At 34.6% G+C, this 12,596-nt stretch overlaps 1 protein-coding gene across 1 annotated transcript; it reads left to right on the top strand.

Moving 5' to 3' along the window:
* Window positions 1-1,079: 1,079 nt before the first annotated feature.
* On the top strand, window positions 1,080-5,395 carry LOC111918231 (plant UBX domain-containing protein 7). The gene is made up of 10 exons (XM_023913904.3): window positions 1,080-1,334; window positions 1,767-1,891; window positions 1,989-2,090; window positions 2,181-2,367; window positions 3,223-3,300; window positions 3,397-3,465; window positions 3,944-4,087; window positions 4,372-4,474; window positions 4,639-4,877; window positions 5,097-5,395. The coding sequence occupies exons 1-10, from the start codon at window positions 1,227-1,229 to the stop codon at window positions 5,259-5,261; spliced, it is 1,320 nt and encodes a 439-aa protein (XP_023769672.1). The 5' UTR covers window positions 1,080-1,226; the 3' UTR covers window positions 5,262-5,395.
* The last annotated feature ends 7,201 nt before the right edge of the window (window positions 5,396-12,596 follow it).

Here is a 12,596-nt window from a genome sequence, read left to right as displayed (position 1 = left end):
AGAGTTCCAATCTTGTTTTTCTAGTTTCGCGTCAAAATTCAAAACTTTGTTGATTCAACACCTTATGATTTTATCTAATATAAGGCACCTATTTCAAGAAATCAATAAATTAACTACTAACTCTACAAACATAATCAAATAACCAAGTGAGCATCTGGGTAAAATAACTTAATAGCACATATTTGTTTATGGGTTGATGCCAAGAACTCCATGTCAAAACAAACCAAAAAACATATTTATCAAACAACAAAACCGAAAACACTCCATAATAATAATAATAACTCCCAAGAACGGAAAAAAAAGCATCGTCTTTGTTTGACTTGAAGTTAAAAGAACCCCCAATTCCAAATTGGTTAAATAATTCTTTTTCGAACTCCTCCGACTCTGGTAACACTTATCCTATTTGTTGCATCGATTTACACAACCAAACTAGTCAAAATTTCTATGCTACATTTCTATAGTGTCGGGTGTTTCTCATCGTGGCCAGATCCTAACATGCATGCAATTGATGTGAGCATCACCAACGACTGAGGGAATGAGTCATCAGAAACTGTCATACAAGACTTGATCGGAAGACACTGCAATGTGACCAACGACTGAGGGAATGAGTCATTAGAAACTGTCATACAAGACTTGATCGGAAGACACTGCAATGTGACTAATTGTTTTGAATGCTTAAACATCATTTGTCCATCAGCATTGCGGTTAATGATCCAATAGAGTGGTGATAGACATATGAACCGTTTCTTATAAATAAAAACTTTAATTCTAATAATGATGATTATTTTTTACACTGATGTACTTGGGAGTTTCCAAACATAGGATTTTTCTCTCTTAATTTAATTATATTTGTCCATAAGCTCTTTTTTTTTTATGGATTAAAAAGCATCGGGGATAAATCAGCACCTTTTTTTTTTAAATCACTTTTCTACTTTCATAGTTCAATAAATCATTTTGATTAAAAATGAAATCCCAACTTCATAGAAAGATTTTCGGTGATACGTTTAAAATGAGAAAAATATTATCTTTTTACGGCGGGGGAAATTGTTCAGCAAGATTACAAAAGCAAGAAAACCGTCTAAATTCCAATAACTCCCCCAAATCTGAAAACATAGAAAGGAACCCTTCTTCTTAATTTATCTCTAGTCTGATATTTTGCACCAGGGTTCGAGTATAGTTTCTGGTTTCTGCTCGTTGATTGATTCCTGACCGAAGAATCGCCGGAGATGGAGGGTGTTGGTGTGCTGTCTGCTACCGACCAGCAACAAATGGTCTCTTCCTTTCTTGAAATTGCTGTTGGCCAAACCGCCGATACCGCTAGGCAGTTCTTGCAGGTTTCGATCCCTCTTTAATCTTTATTTTCAGTTGCTTCTTTCAATTGTTTAATTGATGTTGAATACAAGGTTACAAACACATACACGTTTCCTCCTACTTGTCTTATCGATCTTCAAACTGAATTCGATTGTGCGTTTGATAAATCTCCCCTCTTTGGACCTGAACATTTGATCCGATGAACAACATTCAGCGATTACTCAATACTAGTGCCTTATTTCTTATCAAAAACCATAATTGGGGCTTATCATTCTCTCTTGATGAAAACCCAAACGACAATCGACTTCTTAGCGTTTGACTGCCGTTCATCTGCAAAATTTTGCCGAATTACTTCGATCATTACCTTTTAAACGTTACGAAAATCTTTTGAAATTTTATATCATCCATAAAGATCTTGTTTTTTGTAACAATATTGACGATCATTTTACTTTCAGGCCACAAGCTGGAAGCTTGAAGAAGCGATTCAACTTTTCTACATCGGAAATGAAGGTGGTGCAGCCTCATTACCACCATATGCCTCGCCACAGAATGATACAGCCATGTCCGACCAAAGCTTAGGGTAAATGACACCATAAAAATTCCTAAAACTATGTATCCATTTATATAGTTCCTTTAAATTGTGTCTTATATAGTTATACAATATGTTCTTACTTCAGATTATCAGAATTTGAAAATATTAGAGAAACCGATGTCAGTGAGGTCCGAGCACCTCTACCGGTCAAACGGGATGTTCTATACGACTCTCCAATGCTTTACGGGTGTGTAATTTACTAATTTTTTAAAATCTTGTTTTGTTTTTGTAATTATATTGTTCTTATTTTTTTTATAAGATTTTGTTATATGATTAGGGCATCAAGAATGGGGGTTTCTCCACATGCGACAATTCCATTTCGAAATTTTGATGAGGAATTGAAACGTCCGGGAGTTTGGGAAACAGATCAAGGGTCCACATCAACAGCAGAAAGTTCTAGAGATAATCTTGCTTCTTTGTATAGGCCTCCTTTTGGTTTGATGTATCATGGACCCTTTGAGAAGGTAATTAATGATTATTTTATGGGAATGTTTGGTTTGATGGAATGGAATCAGAAAGGAATGGAATGAGCAAAGTAATGGAATGGGTGATTACGTTCCATTTACATGTTTGGTTGGCTTGTTTGAACATTTTATTTGCTATGTACAATTAGAAAACGTAATGAAATCAAACTGATAGATAAAGGAAAAAAATATTTTATAAGGTGAAATGGTTAAGCTCATAAAAGACGTTGTATTTTTGTGTTTTTTCCGGATTAAATTAAACCCTAACTTTATTTTATTCTTGAAAAATACAAGATACCTTGGACTTTTTCATTTTTTTTTTCCGATCTGGCCCTTTTAGTCATTTTTTTCTAAAAAAACTTGTAAAATGTGAGGGCTTTTTTGGAAAAAAAAGATCAAGTTGAGGTTTTTTTTCTAAAAAAATGAAAAAATACAAGGTCTTTTTCAAGAAAAACATAAAGTTGAGGTTTAATCCGGAAAAAACACAAAATATAAGGTCTATTATGAGCTTAATCCTATTTTATAAAGATAAAATTAGATCACATAAAGATGTAACGACTAAATATATTAAATATAAGCATAATGTATGACATTTGAAATATATACTATATGCATCTTAAATGGTTAAAAAAGGTTTATTCATCACTTTATAAAACTGTTTACAAAAGTGAAAATGAATTAAACTTAAATACCATTATATCTTAAAATAGAATTACAATCATTTTATTGTAATGCTCGATTACTTCATACCAAACACTACCTATGTCTCAAAATAAACAAATTTATCATTTTCCATAATGTAAAAATGAGTACACAAACACAATTGTATCCTTTGACTTTTGAGTGTATTATCAGGCAAAAGAAGCTGCTAATGTGCAAGACAGATGGCTCATAGTAAACGTGCAATCTACCCGAGAATTTAGCTCACATATGGTATATCTTTTGTTACATATATATACACATGTACATATTAACGTATAATAAATTGAGTTTTTCCTTCATTAACATTTGTAAATCTTTATTATACAGCTTAATCGAGATACTTGGGCCAATGAAGCTCTTGCTCAAACAATCACCTCTAATTTCATCTTCTGGCAGGTTTATTTCTTCTTGAGTAGATTATTTTACATGACATATATTAAGATGACCTTGTAATGTTTTTTGCATATGACAATGGGACAAAAATTGCAGCTTTTTGCCCCACCTTATTCATAAAACAAGGTGGGACCCACCGGAACTGATCACAATAGGACAAAGACTGCAAGTTTTGTCCTATTATCTTTGTGGAACAAGTTGGGATAAGGACTGATGACAATAAGACAAAAATTGCAGCTTTTGTCTTGCCTTTTTTGGAACAGGACACAACTAATGACAACAAGGACAAAATTTACAATCTCTTGTTTGTGCAAAAGACGTGAATGCCCTCAAAGATAGCCCTAGAAATATTATTGTCTTGTGTAATAAATGTGGATTAGTTGTCATTATATACAAAGCTCGGTTCATTTTTTATTAGTAAAATGGAAACTTTTATAGATATCATGCTTTTAGCATCAATTTTTTTTTGTGTTGCAAATAGGTATGTGATGACACTGAAGAGGGGAGCAAAATAAGTACATATTATAAATTAGATTCGGTCCCTGTTACCTTTGTCATTGACCCCATTACGGGTCAAAAAATGCGCTTATGGCGTGGAATGATCCAACCTGAAAATTTATTGGAGGTAGACATTATTTACTAAGGGGCATAAATGTCACAAATGGTAACAAACTTTTTGTTCCTTTTACAAAACATCATTGTTTTAAAAAAACTACTACGATAAGAAAGTAAAGCATCTATAACGTTTTGTTCACAAAAATACAATTACAAAACTTCATTGGTGTTTTTGTGAAGAAAAAAAGTAGTTTGTTACCCATTTATGACATCAACCCTTTAATAACTTTTAGTTAAAACACAAGGTGATATATATATTTGTAACTCTAATGTGAAAATTTATCTTAATAATAGGCTTTGTTACAATTTATGGATGGTAGCCCAAAAGATCATCATTTAAGCTTGTCTAACAAACGCCCAAGAGAAAAGTATCAACCTGAACCTCCTAAAATCCAAGGTTTGCTAAATTTATCCATTTCATTATTTAGTTTTAAGTATTAAATGTGCATTTATACAACAACAATCTACTTTTTTTTTTCCAACTTTATGCAATTGTGTTTTGTTTGTAGGAGACTAAAAGTTGCAATATTTTACCATTAACTTGTTTAAATGTGGTTGTAGATGAAAGTAATGAAGAAGAGGAGGATATGAAGGTGGCACAAGCATTATCAATGGGAACAATGGAGGATAATAGTGAAATCCTAAAAGATTTGGAAGCCATTAAAGAGGCTCCAAAGCAAAGCTATCCACCATTGCCTGAAGAACCGAAAGTTGACCGGAATTTGACTTGCAGGGTGGGTGTCCGGCTGCCAGATGGACGGAGGGTTCAAAGGAATTTTTTACTGTCTGATCCGATTCAGGTAAAAATTTGTTTATGTGTGTTTGGTTTGATGGAATGGAATCACAAAGGAATGGAATGGAATGGATCATTACATTCCGTTATAGTATGTTTGTGACATTCAAGTGTATGATGCTATATGTATTATAAATAGTCAAAAAGTGTTTATATATCCACCTTATTATTATAATGATTTTTATTTTCTGCTCATTTTAAATTTTTTTTTTTTTGTTTTATAAAGTTGCTGTGGTCGTTTTGTGCTGCGAATTGTGGCGATGAACGGGGGTTTAGATTGACTCATGCAATTCCGGGTGCTGTGAAAGATATGGAGTATGAAAGCATGTTGTCATTTGAGGAATCTGGTGTTGCAAATTCCATGATTTCAGTTACTTGGAGTGAAGCTTAAGTCTTTTTTATTGTTAATGTTATTATATTTTCTGTTTGTTTTTGTATGTATATGTATATATACTCTTTCTTTGCTACTAATTATGACCTGAAGATACCAGAGCTTTAAATTATATGTGGGCTGTTTTGGAGATCTTTTGGTCTGGTTATGTTTATTTGTTTATTTACTGATTAAAGTTGATGACATTGTAATCATGAAGGTTTGTTTAAGATTTTTTTTTTGTCATTTTGGGAAAATACAGGAGGTATTTATTAATTTAATGGTCTTGAAGAGATTAAAAAAAAATACATGTAATGGTTTTTCAGCTTACTTGTATGAAATGGTGGTATTTTTTTTTTTGTTCTTTTCAAAAAATTTCTATTCATTTATTGTCTTTAAAGGTGTTTGATTAGTTTTTTAATTGAATGGTATGGATTAGAGATTTTAAAATATAAACCAAAAATGTTTGTAGGAAATAATAAAAATTCACGTCTCTGTTCACAAGCTTTTTAATTGGTTTTAATTTTGGTTTCAGCTCTTGAATCTGGGTCTGTTTGAATTAATGGTGGATTTTGATTTCACCAAACCACATCGACCTTCGATTTAAGTGTGATTTTATTCATTAAAGTTGCAAGCGGCAGTAGCAACAATCGGGGGTTATGTTTATCAGGGTTTAGACCTAATTGTATTGATGTAGATTTCATCATAGGGGTAGCAACAGGAGCTTCAGTAAATAGCCGATTAGGAAAGCAATGATATATTTGTAAAACAAACATCAAATAATTGTGAAACATAGGTCGTTTTTGCAGGTTTAAGAAAAAATGCAAAAGAATTGAAATGTGAGATTCTATTATGTGACGTGTTTGGTTGTTAAAAGAGCAGAACATAATTTCGCTTAAATATGCAAAATCCATGTTTGGTTACCTTCTTTCATTAGAAAAGCAAATTTATCTTTATCTAGTTCTTCAAAACTGGTATTTTGGTTATTTCACATAATTCACAATTTTAACTTCTAATTCATTTGACGATTTACAAATAGTATGTACACGCCAAAGTAAAAAAGAATAGTGTAATTACATTTTTAGAAGTTTTGGTTATGTTTCTAATAATAGCAATATTAATTGTGGATTTGATTCTTATGATATCGCTCGTGGTATTGTCATAATTGATCAAATGAAAATAAATTTCATCACCAACTGGACAAATAATTGGTGTTGTACAAGTACGAATTGTGTAATATATGAGAATCTTGTTCGTTAGAAAATTATGATTTAATTCATTAATCACACGTTTATGTGAGACAAGTGAAGAACTAATGGATCTAATAATGTTAATATGGACTCTTCAGATCCACCACAAGGGACGATAATTCTATTCATCATGATTTATTGATGTTTAAGTAAATATGATTGTGTTTATAATATTAAACACAATTCTAATACTTTGAAAAGATTCAAAGAGTACCATAATGAATAGAATAATCAATTAAGTAGAAAGATAAAAGATTCTCCAATCTGAAAAGAAAGGAGAGTGTTTTAGTATCATGTTTTATGATCATCTTAGTAATTATGAAATTGTATCACAATTAATCCTCCAAGAAAATCTTAGTGCAACTGTATGTCTAAGAAGAGGAATCAGTTGTTGGAAATGGTTCGATCTTAGATAAGTCATGCTTCATTCCAAATCTAGTTTTAGAGCCATGCTCTAGTAACTATGAATTGTATCTTGAAATTAAATTCAAACTAAGAAGGATGATAGCATGTGGAGTAATAATGTTTTCTTACTCTAGCACATTTAGAATTGGAGCTTTAATGTTTTAGTTGATCGAGAAACAGAAGATAAACTGAGTCCTATTCTATGAATTGTTTTCACACGACATTTTGAATGTTTGTTTTAGCTCGTCAAGGAATGTTCATTAAGAAAAGCTCACATGTTAAGAAGTTAGTGAGAGTCATGTTGATCTTGATATTGCAAGAATCAACTGACTACAATCCTTTTAGTTATCACTAGCACACGAACAAAGGTTGATAACCTTTTATATTTAATTGATATATTTTTGTGCACCTCCAGTTGAGTTGGAAATGATTATGAGTTATATGTTCTTCATTTAACTACAAAAAGCTAAGCATATTGGTCAATGAAAGTACACTGATTAATACGGGTGAGCTACTAACAACTTGGAAGCATTGGCGGGCTCTTGTGTTGACAGAAGGCAAGAAATTTACTAGGGAAGTTTAGTCCATTCAAGAAAACTGATTTTGGTTTGTCCTAAACCTTGTCTTATGACTATAGGGTTGGAAATAATAGATCCACATGGATGAGAACATATACACATTTAAATCCAAGTCGCAAAATGTTTCACTCTAAATCATGAAAATGGTTATGAGGAAACACTTTAACTATTAGATTTTAAGGATCTAATAAAGATCAATATGGATATTGGTTGTATTAATTGCATCTAAAATTCACAATATGATTATGATATCCCTCTTCATATTTCAAATTGTGAGAAGTGGAAATGAATTGTTTAAACTTTCAGGAGATATGTTTATCACATCTTGAAAGGGTTTGAACACACATACTATCCAAATAAAGTACATAAGCTTAAGAAGCCTAAATAGAGGCTTGACGAAGCATCATGAAATAGGAATCTGCACTTCCATGAGAAAATCAAAAGGTATTGATTTCTAGAAGTCCAATTGATTTTTGAATATGTGTCAAAGCTAGTGGGAGCATAATGGTTATGCTTGGTATTGCATGTTGACAATACTATCCATAGGAAACAATGTCTATAATTTGCAAGTTGAAAAAGTTGGGAACTGTTTCGCTATAATGGGCTTAAGGGAGAGGGCACTCATACTTCGTTTCGAATCTAAAACTTTAGTTTGTATAGTTTAATAGAACTTAGTTAAAGACATATATGAATAACATGTTGAAATTTTTCGACGTTGGATATTCTATATATGAAAATATTATAGCAGGGAATTGAACATTTATTGGACCCTTGTAATAATGAGTTGAATCCCATATACTTCGGATATAGAATCCATTACATATGTTATAATATCCGATTATTCTATTTTTCAAATGCTTTTAGAATTGTGTGAAAAGGATTAGAATTGCATGTGACTGAAGTTGCCAAACAACTATCAAGAACATTCTAAGGTTTTACCGAAGAATTGGTTACTTGTTGACAGTTGGAAGTATGTTTTTGTTAGGACGGACCATAGTGACACGTTTTGGATTGAGATAATTCTTAGTCAGAATGTTGGTCATATGGGAATATAATGTTTCCATAATGGGAGATGTTTGCAAAATTTAAGGAGAGTACCTTGAATTTGAGACTTCATAACCATGGAATTGTTTCTAGTAACAAGTTCCATTGGAACATTCTGTAATATCGGAGGCTCGGTCTCTATAACTTTGGAACCTCGATATCACAAAAAGACAATGCATGTGAAGATGAAATTTCACTACATCTTAAATAATGACAAAATTTTGGAATTGTGAAATGAGGATCATTGGAGTAATGTCTATTCGATCTACTCACAAAGGAGGGACCATCAAGGGGCATAGTATGCATGTTTACAACATGACATGTCTGATGTTATCTAATTCAAGTAGTTGATTACTCGAAACATTATACAATGAATAAATTCGCAATTTTTTATAGTGGTTAAATAATATGGATTTATTTATGATAAATAGGTATGATACCATAGTCAATTAATTTATTATTGTGTTTCACTTTGCATGTTTTACTTCCGTGGGTAATTTTAATATTATTCAAAATTCCATAGTCGTTCATACTTTTGTAAATAATTAGTGAATTAAGACTTTCATGAATTAATTATAGATTGTCGACTGAGGTCAAGACATTACAATTGGAATTGCTACAATATTCATGAGTACTTTGAAAATAGAGATTTTAAGTATAAATCCATGCTTAGAGATTTCTTCATGGATTTTAATCACAAGAAATTCTAAGATGATAATATCTTATATTCTTAAAGTAGAGATATATAGTTCATAGTTTACAGGTCAGTTGTCCATTGGTTTGTTCAAACGCATCTCGCAACTGGATGTTATAAAGGGTTATTCCATGTGTGATTTGATATGTAAATTGTATGACTATATAGTCAATGTAATTCGATCCTTTTTTCTGAATAAGGAAAAGCGATATCTATGAGCCCATCGGTGATTTGAGTTTGTCACACCCCCGACCGGTAGCGGAAACATCAGGCTTGCGACGTAGAGATATTGGATCGAGACACAAAAATATATTGAACATTACACAGAAATATAACACAAATGATACTTTTATTTATTATAATTTATTTGGGATTACATTGTTTAATTAATCAAGCACACATCCTGAACATAACTAGAAATGACAAACGAATAGAAATAAACTCCAGCAAACTTCCTTGGCGACATCCTCCTCGGCATGACTATCATTCACACTCATGTCCATGAGAATACATGTATTTTAAAAAAGTCAACATAATATTGGTGATTTCACATGTTTTTTTATAGTTGTCTGCTTTATTTGATTTTATTTTAATAATTCTTTCTCTTTTTAGAAAAACCATTCTATCTATGTTAACATATCCTACCGACTTTATCTTACTTATCTTTATAGGATATTTTACCTGTAACGACCCGTCTCCGGTATGATAATTCCTTGGTATTTATTTTGAAGTTTTGCAAGAGGGACTCGGCAAGTTCATAGCCTGACTCGCTGAGTAGGGTCGGGATTTCGAGCACGTGTTAGCTGGCGACTCGGCGAGTCCATATTCCGGACTCGGCGAGTCTGTCCGTCTGGGAGAAACCCTAAATCCCCGGGTTGCCCACTATTTAAGCCACCTTGTAGCCCCCCAATCTCGTCTCCTTCACCCTCAAAAGCTGTGAGAAAACCCTAATTCGTTCTTGAGTGATTCTAAGTGATTTTGTATGCTTTTGTGAAGGCTTGAAGAAGGAGAAGAAGAAAGGAGCAAGGAGAAGGACTGTAGAACAGAGATTTAAGGGAAAGCAAGAGCTCTTTGAGGTATTCTTCCGTTTTCCCTCTCTTTTATGCCTTAAAACCCTTTCTAGATCTTGTTAATGCTTTTCTCAAAGCTTTATGTTGATATGGAAGCTCTCTTATGCCGAGATAACCTTAGATCTGTTCATTTAGGAGTTGTAGAGCCCAGATCTATTGCCTTTATGGAGCTATTTTGCATATTAACCCTAGATCTACCCCTTTTAAGCATCTTTTAGCCTTTATTCCCTTGTTCATGTGTTTGTACACGTAAAGTTGGAAACTTTACGTGGTAAATCAGCTTATTGGACCCAGATCTATCATTTGTATGTTTTGGATTCGAGCAGAATCGAGTGTAGAATAGTTGCATGACGGTGACTCGGCGAGTCGGAAGAACGACTCGGCGAGTCGAGTCGCGAGTCCCCGATTTCTTCCTTTTGAGCGGTGTCGAGTGGGACCAGTGAGTAGTGGAGTGGACTCAGCGAGTTTGAGGGTAGACTCAGTGGTGGAGGGACTCGGCGAGTTGTTCATACAACTCGGCGAGTCCAAGGCAATCTTCTTAAGCTCAAGAACAACTCGTCGAGTTGTTCATAGGACTCGGCGAGTCGGATGAAGATTGTCTGAATTCTTGGATCGGGAGAGTACTCGTCGAGTCGATGCCATACTCGACGAGTAGTAGCGAGTAGAGTCGAGGAGTGAGAATAAGGACTCGGCGAGTTGGCGGCCCAACTCGGCGAGTCAGATCAACTGTGGGTTGACTTTGACTGAGAGTTGACCTTGATCAACAGTTGACTTTGACCAAGGGGAAAAGAGTCATTTTTTACCCAGTGCAGTGTTTAGTATTTGATTGAGTGTATTTATGGACTTGCAGCCGGGGAGATACCGGAGCAGCAGCAGTTAGCCCTCAGAGTTATTCACTCAGCAGCCAGTTTACGAGGTGAGTTTCCCTTCAGTAGGAACGGGTCTACGGCCACAATGCCGGCCCGTTTAATTATCAGTAGTCCCGGACTTTGGGTCTGGTGCAGTAGCTATAGTGTTTGATGTCTTTGTGATTCAAGCATGTTTGTGTTATGTGTTCCGGACTCTGTTCCGATGCAGTATGCAGTTTATGTGTTTATAATAGTTGTTATGTTTTATGCTATGCCATGATCAGTCAGTTCCAGACTTCGGTCCGATGCAGTTAGTTCCGGACTTCGGTCCGATGCAGTTAGTTCCGGACTTCGGTCCGATGCAGTTAGTTCCGGACCTTGGTCCGATGCAGTTAGTTCCGGACTTCGGTCCGATGCAGTCAGTTCCGGACTCTGGTCCAATGCAGGGGACAAGGTCCCAGTCAGTTCCGGGCTTCGGTCCGATGCAGCTAGTTCCAGACTTCGGTCTGATGCAGTGGGCAAGGCCCAGTATGTGCTTATGTGTATTGTATGGTATGTGGTAGTTTGGGGGAGCTCACTAAGCTTCGTGCTTACAGTTTTAGTTTTGGTTTCAGGTACTTTCGCTAGCAGAGGGAAGAGCTCGGGATGATGGCATCGCACACACCACAGCTTCAGCTTTATCCTGGGAGTTGATTTAGTTTTTTTTTTTTATTTTTATATGACATGGATATGATACAGTTTCCGCATAGTGTTGTTTTTATTATGTTTTGGGATACATCACGTATGGTTTTTATGATATGACACTCAGATTATGGTTTTTGGTTATATTGAAAAATGAAATTTTTGGGTCGTATTTTTGGGTTGTTACAAGTTGGTATCAGAGCCCTGGTTTGAGGGATTCGGATGCACTTCCGGGTGTATCTGAACTCAAACTAAGGGAAATAAAAAGATTTTTCTAAAAAGGAAAATGTTTTCTAAAGGAATTTTGAAAGCACTTATAAAGAAAGAATTTTTTTTTAAACAAGATAAGGGTGTGGTGCATGCGATCAGCCGAGCTCAAGTAAGTACTCCCAAATTACCAATACAAGTTTTATTATTATGACTAATTGTTCCAGCTTCAGTAGAACAGCATGCTAGTATAGGACTAAGGATCTAGGAGGATGCCTTATGTGCCTGCTTTATGTGTTACAGCTTTATGAGTATTGCATGCTAGTATTGAGTAGACAACAGTAGGATAGGTTATGCCTGATAGTATGAGCTTAGCACTGTATGCTAGTACAGTTTCTCGTTATGAGGATAGTTTTGCCTGAGTATGTTTCCCTTATCCGAATGCTGCTTGCTTTGTGCTTTGTGGGACTCTGAATGATGGGAGTCAGCCATTAGGTGAACACGTCACACCACATGTGATCAGGGTTGAATAATCCCAGAGTGCTGGAACTGGCCCTATGGCGCAGCTCTTGTTTGAGT

This window comes from Lactuca sativa, chromosome 8, assembly GCF_002870075.4.
Source record: "Lactuca sativa cultivar Salinas chromosome 8, Lsat_Salinas_v11, whole genome shotgun sequence".
In the NCBI taxonomy this organism is placed as follows: Eukaryota; Viridiplantae; Streptophyta; class Magnoliopsida; order Asterales; family Asteraceae; genus Lactuca; species Lactuca sativa.
This window is presented reverse-complemented; position numbering and strand designations above follow the sequence as displayed.